This window comes from Oncorhynchus tshawytscha, linkage group LG22, assembly GCF_018296145.1.
Source record: "Oncorhynchus tshawytscha isolate Ot180627B linkage group LG22, Otsh_v2.0, whole genome shotgun sequence".
Lineage (NCBI taxonomy): Eukaryota > Metazoa > Chordata > Actinopteri > Salmoniformes > Salmonidae > Oncorhynchus > Oncorhynchus tshawytscha.
In genome coordinates this window covers 10,634,247-10,643,486 of record NC_056450.1, presented here as the reverse complement: position 1 = coordinate 10,643,486, position 9,240 = coordinate 10,634,247, and the positions used below count along the sequence as shown (strand labels likewise).

Sequence of the window (9,240 nt, the reverse complement as noted above, 5' to 3'; positions counted from 1 at the left end):
CGTGGTGATAACTCTACATCTTGAAAGCAGATTTACACCTTTTGTGAAAACAACGTTTCCTGTTCTTCTGCAAATGCATTCACAGCACTTTGTGTTTTCACATGGCTCTTATCGTATCCTTAATACAAGGCATCATAAACCAATACAGCCTACTGTGTGCTTAGTTGCAACTGTCTGGCAAATATTATACATTTACAACATCTTTACATCTATCCGTTGAATATACTGTATATTTACAATATATTTACATCTCTTAGATACAATGAATAACCAGGAATGTACATTCATGCAGATGACCATGCAAGGAATACAATGTACTTTCCATATCAGCATATTTATAGTACAGATCAGTAAACACAGCAAACACACAAGAGACCTATAGAAATCTGGGAACTGTACTTTGAACTTCCCTATTCAAACAATAATATGCACCGTAATAAACACATTAGAAATTGCTGAAAGAAAAGCAGAACGACTCTCAAGAAAGCAAACAAAGCTACACTGCTATTTCAATGTGAGTTCATAACGGTGGGGTTTGTGTCTGGATGCGATGGTTGAATAGCAGAGGCACAGACCGACGAGCTCGTTCCCAAAGCCTGGTGATATGTACGAGCAGGTTTTCATTACTGTGGATGTAAACCAATGGGTTGATGGCACTGTTTAGACACACAAGTGATCGGCTGACTTGGTGAGCAATGTAGATGCCAGCAAACCAATCCTCACACGTGCCTTTGATTTTCAAAATCCTAGTCTTCAGGTTTAGATTTCTGAATATGTGATACGGTATGTAGCAAACTGAGAAGAGTAAAGTCACAATGATCACCAGTTTTAGGCATCTCTGCTTCATCACTTGGTCAATGTTGGGGTTGTTAAAGAGGACCACAGCCACGTGTCCATAGCAACCCAATATGATGAGCAGAGGGATGAAAAATCCAGATACTGTCCACGCAATACTGTAGTCCAGGTATTCCTTGGTAGAGAAGTTGAAGGTGGTGTCAACGCATTTGACTTTCCCCGAAGAAGAGTTGAGTAATGTTTTGTCAAAGAACAGATCAGGAATAATCTCAATGCAGACTAAACCCCAAACTACAGCTGTGATGACTACAGAGTGGCCCCTTGTTATCCTGCCCATCACTCTCAGTGGGTGGACGATGCTCAGGTACCTGTATACACTAATACATGTGAGGAAACCAATACTGCCATACAAGTTCAAATTGAAGCAGAATCTTGTCATCTTGCAGAAGACCTGTCCAAAGGCCCAGTGACTGCCTGCTGAGTAGTACGCAAACAGAAATGGAAGAGTGAGCAAATACAGAATATCTGCAACTCCAAGGTTCAGAACAAAAATGTTGATATTTCCGAATTTCTTCCAGTTCGCAAACAAGGATTTTAGTCCCCAGCAGTTACCAACAAGGCCGACAATAAACACGGACATATACACTGTAGGTAAGAACGTGTGAGTAAAGTCCATGTTAATGTGTCCACAGGAAAAGTTTGTCTTCATTTTCTTTCCTCAACAAAATATTTGATTATAAACAGGTCGGTCTTGCCAAAGATATATCTGGATGAGTATAACCTGTATAAATAAAGGTCAAGTTGAATGAAGTCAGATTCTCGGTTTCCTAGTACTCCTCAGTTCTTCTCAGTGCTCCGCGTCAGTGTTTTCTATTTAAACTTGTTTGACATTTCCTTGTGGTCTATGTGACAAACTGTATCACTGACTCATACATTAGAATTATGAGATCAATAGGGGTTGCTTTCCTGTTTCTCGGTAGGCATGCAGAAGAGCAGACACACCCAACTACACACAGGAAACACATGTACGTCTACACACACACACACACACACACACACACACACACACACACACACACACACACACACACACACACACACACACACACACACACACACACACACACACACACACACACACACACACACACACACACACACACACACACACACACACACACACACACACAATGATAAGACAGCCTATAGGAAGGTTAGAGACCTGGCAGTGTGCTGCCAGGACAACAACCTCTCCCTCAACGTCAGCAAGACACAGGAGCTGATCGTGGACTGCAGGAAACGGAGGGCCGAGCCACGCTCCCATTAACATCGACAGGGCTGTAGTGGAGAGGGTCGAGAGCTTCAAGTTCCTCGGTGTCCACATCACTAAGGATCTATCATGGTCCAACACACAACAACACAGTTGTGAAGAGGGCACGACAACGCCTCTTTCCCCTCAGGAGCCTGAAAATATTTGGCATGGACCCTCAGATCCTACAGCTGCACCCTTGAGAGCATCTTGACTGGCTGCATCACCGCCTGGTATGGCAACCGCTTGGCATCTGACCGCAAGGCACGACAGAGAGTAGTGCATACAACCCAGTACATCACTGGGGCCGAGCTCCCTGCCATCCAGGACCTCTATACCATGCAAATTGTCAAAGACTAAGTCATTTATTTTATTTTTTTTACCCCTTTTTCTCCCCAATTTCGTGGTATCCAATTGTTGTAGTAGCTACTATCTTGTCTCATCGCTACAACTCCCGTACGGGCTCGGGAGAGACGAAGGTTGAAAGTCATGCGTCCTCCGATACACAACCCAGCCAGCCGTACTGCTTTGGGAAGCTACGTCGTATATTGTGGATGTTGAAAGCTATCAAATATCAGCACCCAAATCACTAATAAGTCATAAGGAGTTTTAAGGGAAAGTTACATCACAAATTACAACAATCGAATCTCAATGTAGTAATATCATTAATGAATAATATGCAATATACAAAGGAGCTCAAGCTTTACATAAAAAGGCATTGTGAATGGAAAACAGTTTGGACAAAGTATAAAATCAGTGATACAATTGTACAATATTTCAAAAAGCAATCGAATAGTTTATATTTACAGCAACATTGAAAATAAGTGCAATTTCATCTGACTAAGAACACAAAATAGACACATTTATAAACAAACAAACAAACAAACAAACTGATATAACAGATGGCATTTGCATGTCAAGATACAGTATCTATCAACTCAAAGGTTGGTGTCACTCTGCAAAATAAATTCACTCAAATCAAAGTAACAACACTTGAGTCTTATCCACTGAAACTAAGTCAGGTCAAGTGGTCAGGAGAAAATCTGGGGCCTAAAATGAGTCAAGAAAGACAACAAATGACTGTCACCTGGTCTTCTACATACAGCATAAGACTACAGTTGGTCAATTAGTCATAAATGCATTTGTTGTGTGACAGTATTTAACTTACATATGCTAGATAGAGGCTAGTATTTTTCTGCACTCTTGCCAACTCCTCGTGGAGTTGCCATGCCTAATGTTTGGCTTGACAATGACTCTGTTGTGGAGAGAAACCAGGCTAATATCTGGGGTCAGGGTAGCTAACTAGGGTTCCCTGACCTATTCTTTTCCCCATGAGGTCACCTTATGAGATGTGATAAGAGGGGAATAGAGTGGGAGGTCTTAGTGCAGACGGAGCTTGTCCATTCATATCAGGGCTTTCTTCCCCCGACTCAGTCACAGCTTATCACCTGGAAGATCTTTTCACTACCCCTATCTATCCTATGAAGTGGGCTACACCTGCTGGATCAAGCCATGATAGACAGAGGCTCTGTTCAAATAATCATACTGGTATACCACTTAGAAGGAGTGCACTTGTATGGACATTGGAACACAGCAAAGGTGTTGCTCGCAGGTCCTTTCTGGACAGGTCTCAGTATGAGCGTGTCAGTACATGGAGAGGGGTAGGATAGGAGGTGAAGAGCCATGGTGGACGCTCCAGGTTCTCAAGGAGGCATAGGGCCCAGAGGATTGACTCGAACGTCAAGTCTAGCCCCACACGGCAGGGCTCCGGTGAGAGTGTGCGGAGCCTGAGTAGGGTGCAGCTGCATAGGGTCCTGTAGCGGAGTAGGGGCAGTTGTAGTGACAGACACAGGACTGGATCATCATGACTGCCCGGTGAAGACGCCTGCCGGTGGGGCAACGGAAGGCCACCATGGCCGTGCTGATCTGGTAGGGGGTACAGCAGCGGGCGTCGGTGCACTGGCCGCAGTACCGGGGCCGGTAGACCCGTGTGCTGTAGCAGCCCTGGTGCACCAGTCTCACTGGCACCACTGACCTGTAGCTGGGCTCACAATGCCGGGCCCACTGGGAAAACAGATCATCAACGTTAGGCTGCTAGATGAGCTCATGGTTGCTGAGAATAGAGGTTAATGTATGTATTATTAGACTGGGAATGAACTCAAATGTACTTATTGAAGAAAAACAAATTTACCCTAATACATCTACATTCTTATATTTTTTCCACCTCAAGCATTTTCCAGTATGACCATTTCACAGACGGAGCAATGGGCACTTTATACCAATATAGTAGAGTCTAGGTGACAGGAACACACATTTTAACACATACATGAGGCTTACGTATAGCTCCTGTTAACATAACCTATTAACCCCAAATTACACTTAAGGTTGGGGTAGACGTGGAGTTAGGGTAGGGGGGGTAAAGACGTGGGGCAGAGAGTCTGGGAAGATATTAACTCACCATGGGGTTCCTGTGTGGCTGGAGTGCCTGACAGGGCCGGACCTTACAAAGACGGCTCTGCATCTCGAGCCGACAGGCTGGGTTTTTGTTGGAGACCCGCGTGGAGACCCCAGCGCCACAGGTTTGGGAACATGCACTCCACTCTGTACTCTGGTCTATACAGTTAGAGGGACCCGACAGGCCTGGCCACAAACTGGAGGCTGGAGAGAGGAGGCCAGGATAGAAATGAGACCGAATGGTGAATTTCCTGAAGAAAACTTGAGCACTTCCTTCAGCTGTCTAAAATAAGAATAATAAGTACGGGGAATAACAGTAGTGTGCTTCGAGCAAACACACTAATGGGACAATGAGGAATGAGTGACTTGTCATGAGATCCAGCTGTTAACAACTCAATCAGAGCCAAGCTAACTCATCTGCCATGACTTCCCTGGTTAATAGGTTTTTATCAGAGTGTCTCAGATGTCATAATGTCTCTTAATGACTCAATTGGCCTAAACTTGTACAGGAACTTCCTGTCTTTTCGTAGCACAGAAAAGCAGTGCTATCTGGATGGAGATCAATCCCTAAGATAGCATCTCCAGTCGGATCTGAGTCATAATAATCAGCAGTTTCTTTGGCATTGTTTCTGTAACACAGCACAAAAAAAACGTCTAGGCTTTGAATTCAAGAACACTTTGAACAAAATGTTCCATTGCTATTGACATAGCTTGACTGTGTGACAGTGTCAGAAATTCCAGATGTTCTTTTTTTCCTTAGCGGTTTTATTTTCCTAACCCGTTTTTGGGACTATTTCAGACTCCTTGGGCTTATTGTGTTTAATTGTTGCGTCGCCTAGCCATGGGTCTTGTTATGAAACTAGGCATTGGTCCCAAAATGGCACCATATTCCCTATTTAATTCACTACTTGGTCAAAAGTAGTGCACTACATATGGAATAGGGGGCCATCTGGGATGCAGCTTTGGAAACAGGGTCGGTGTTGGAACCGGGCTTGTTATTTTGACAATAATGTGCATTTTCATCTGGCCAGACTTTTCCAATGAAATGCGGGGGTTATATTTGGACATTGTGCCTTTTCATTTGGCCAGACTCACCACAATAAAATGCAAAAGATCCCTCAATAAAAGACCTCAGACTATGAGCGTCAGTGGCAGAGCTCATGTAAACGTGGGAAGCTAAACATTGCCCTACAGCTTGATCCAAGGAAAAACATTTGTCATTCTTATATTCAATTGTGTGTAAAAGTGCTATGTATAGTTAGCTAACATCTAAGCTGGACAAACACCATATTCTTCATGACTGTCAAGCTAACACCAAAAATAATGGTTTAGGATTCACAGGGAAGCATTTTATTGGTTCCCTCTCAAGATGGTCCAATCGAAATACGTAGCAGAAACCTGTGTCAGAACAGAGGATGACTAGCCTGGTACCAGATCTGCATATAGTAGCTAATGCCAACCACCATAGGGAGTTGGCTATACAGCACAAACATATCTGGAACCAGGCTAGAATATGATTGTTAAACTAGACTGATGTCTCAGTTACCTGTGATGGCATCCTGAACGACTGTGTTGTCCATGTTCTCACAGACCCACTCCTTGCAGCACCTCCCAGGCAGCTGTACCCTTTGGGGGTGTGGGCAGTCTGGGTTGGGAAGATTGACGTCCTCAGGGCACAGGGGCACGCAAGTTAACCCTCCCCCCAGGCAGCGGCACTGAGTGGCACAGGAGGGCTGGAACACCTGGCCATCCTGATAGGAGACCCCGTTCAGCTCACAGCCCAACTCCTCCTGACCTGGAAGGGTGGAAACAGAACAGACCTGGTTTCAAAAACGATTTGCCTGCCTGGAGTGCCAGATGGGTAGGGTTTGCATTTTGGAACTATTGGATTACTTCATCAAACCATGCAAACTCAATCAAGCACAGATATTTGAAATGATTTAAACTATTATTTGAACCCAGGTCTGGGAACAGGACAGAGAGACCCTCTTAGAGGCTCTTTACCCTGGACTGGCAGCCCCACCCTATCCTTAACCCTAACCCATACACATACCCTGCACCATGTACCCTGCTCTGTTCTGGACTCTGGAAAAAAATACAATTACTCACAGAAAGAGAGAAAGAGGGAAAGAGAGAGAGCGAGAGATTGAGAGAGTGACAGAGCTTGTGTAAGAGTGAGGTAAGGAAACAAGAGGATAATGTCTACTGCCAAGACTCTGGGTTGTTATGTGATGTTATGGGAAACCATGCGTTCCCAAATGGAACCCTTTCCCCTATTTAGTGCACTACCTCTGGTCAAAAGTAGTGCACTATGCAGGGAATAGGGTGCCATTTGGGATGCACCCCAGTCCTGAGGAGACTGAGGAGTCTGTTTTCCAATCCGTGTGTGTTGTCTCGGCAATGTATCATTCTCGATGGGCAGTCATCAGAGGAAATGTGCCAACACCACCACTGAAAATAGAGGTTCAGATGTTTTGGAGTACAGTCAAACTCAAGCCCCTGCGCTCTGCGACTGGCTGGATCAGTATATGTCCTAAGCAGATTGTCTGTTTGTCCCTCTCATACAAACAGTCAGACATAGACTTCAGCTCCATGTGCCATCCCTTTCTGTGTTTTTTTGTCTGCTAGCCTGGTTGTTTAGAAAAGGGTGACCACTGTGCAGAACCTGTGGTCCAGTGGCAACACTTCCGGCACAAGCACATGTGTTATGACCCTGGAGACCAGGCAGGATTCAATCCCTGTGTCCACCCTTCCCACTGTTTATCCTTCTCATCTACCCCCCCTTCTGTTTACATTACTGTCGGTAATAAAGCCTAAAAAAACAGGAGGAAAAGGCTGGCACTCACTGACACACTCTCCAGGGTCGCCGGGGAAGCTGGCGCTGTAGTCACACTGCAGTCCTCTCTGGCTGTCACACACATACAGGTCGCTGCAGGCCTCGCCCTGCTGCCGGGCACACACCTGGCAACACTGGCAGCCGTCCAGAACCAGAGGGACTCCTGCTGGGCACTGGGGCACGGGGTTGGGGCACTGGCATGGTCCCGGGCACAGCTGACACCACACCTAGAGTAACACAGGGAGCAGAGGTTAGAGGTTAAAGCAGGCTGAGATTAGAGCAAGAGGAGTAGGAGGTCAATTGGTTGTTGTTGTTGTCATTGTCATCATAGTCTTCATCATTACGACCATTATCGTCATCGTCATCATAATCATCCTCATCACCATAGTTGAAAAATGCTGCCGTTATGTTCTGAAATAAAACAGCCTTTCCTTGACCAATTGTAAGCACATTAATATTTGGTAGAAGTACTTTGTTTGGGGAACACTATGTCCAACACTGTCTGGTCAAAATAGTCCTGTCTTCAATTACATACAGTTAATGGAGCCAAGCCACAGCAGGCAGCCTATGGACATACTGGCCTCAATTATTCACTGGTGGAGCAATGTCATGCCCCCATGGACTCAAAAACATAATTTGTCATCTCTACCGCAACTATGCAATGCAACATCAAACATTCATCATTCATCAATATTTCTAAACATGTATCATTAATATTCATGATGATCTGTATAAAGTGTAAAAAACATTAAAAAAAAAAAAAGACAATTTCTAAATGATAAAACACAAAATAATAAAGTACTTAGCAGTGTACAATACTGTTACATCATGCCATGAATAGCTAGCTACTTGTACATATATTACATATTGGCTATGCAGTAAGTTACAAATATGGTCAATTGACTATGGAGTAAGTTACAAATATGGTCAATTGACTATGGAGTAAGTTACAAATATGGTCAACTGACCATGGAGTAAGTTACAAATAAAAAACAACAGCAATAACATAAAAACAAAATCAGTTCTATCAAAACAATCTTCAACCACAGCCACCTGAAAGCTTCTGATAGATCTTTCCGTGGAATCAATGGAATCGATCAATGGAATGCAGTTTCGTTGATTTCCACAGACAGTTCACCTCCTGAGCAACAGGTGTAAGCTACAGGTACAGTTCACCTCCAGGTACACACAAATAGAAGAGCAGAATAGTCGTTTGGCCTCACCTGCAGTGAACCCATACAGAGCAGCAAAGCCAAGGCTATCACACTGTCACTGAGTTGTCTTGAAATTTCCATTGGAACGTCTGTAGGTTGATTGAACTGCTCTGTTTGCCCGTCTGTCTAACCTCTTAAGTGTGATGGTAGTGGTGCTAGCTAGCTACCAGTGCTGCTTGCTGTTTGCTGACTGCTCATTCCTCTGCATGGCTGACATTTATCGAGTCTCTGCTGTGATGTCACAGGCTGACCGCCGTGTAAACAGTCACTGGAGCAGGAGCAGAAATGCTTCACATTCCTACTCCCTGTTGCCCATTTCTACTTCCAGACCTTTTTCTCCTCCTACCTCCCTCCCATCTCTCTCCCCCTCTAGCTGTTATAGATTGAAACAGGGAGTTTGTTCGTTATTTCCTAATTTCAAAACCGTATCAGATGCAACTGAATTCAATGACATATTCTAAGTCAACCTGCAGTTGTAATAATGAGCCTCTTATAATTCCAACCTCGTCGTCCTCTGGTTGCCATGGTGCTGCAGCAGCATGTCTGATGTGAGGCTGAACTTGAGTTGATGTGACCAGTCCCATTGTGAAAGAGAGGAACTCAAAACAGAAACACTAGAGTAAAGTAAAGTG

The 9,240-nt window shown here is 44.4% G+C and overlaps 2 protein-coding genes across 2 annotated transcripts; both read right to left on the bottom strand.

Annotated features, from left to right (window-relative positions):
• Positions 1-318: 318 nt before the first annotated feature.
• LOC112221770 (P2Y purinoceptor 1) lies at positions 319-1,869 on the bottom strand. The gene has a single exon (XM_024384081.2). It carries the CDS (start codon positions 1,502-1,504, stop codon positions 521-523), a length of 984 nt encoding a protein of 327 aa, XP_024239849.1. The 5' UTR covers positions 1,505-1,869; the 3' UTR covers positions 319-520.
• An 828-nt stretch (positions 1,870-2,697) lies between these two features.
• On the bottom strand, positions 2,698-8,883 carry ccn5 (cellular communication network factor 5). Its single transcript, XM_024384073.2, has 5 exons — positions 8,618-8,883; positions 7,405-7,621; positions 6,105-6,353; positions 4,563-4,762; positions 2,698-4,168 (listed from the first exon to the last, which is right to left on the bottom strand). Exons 1-5 carry the CDS (start codon positions 8,687-8,689, stop codon positions 3,851-3,853), a joined length of 1,056 nt encoding a protein of 351 aa, XP_024239841.1. The 5' UTR covers positions 8,690-8,883; the 3' UTR covers positions 2,698-3,850.
• Positions 8,884-9,240: the final 357 nt, after the last annotated feature.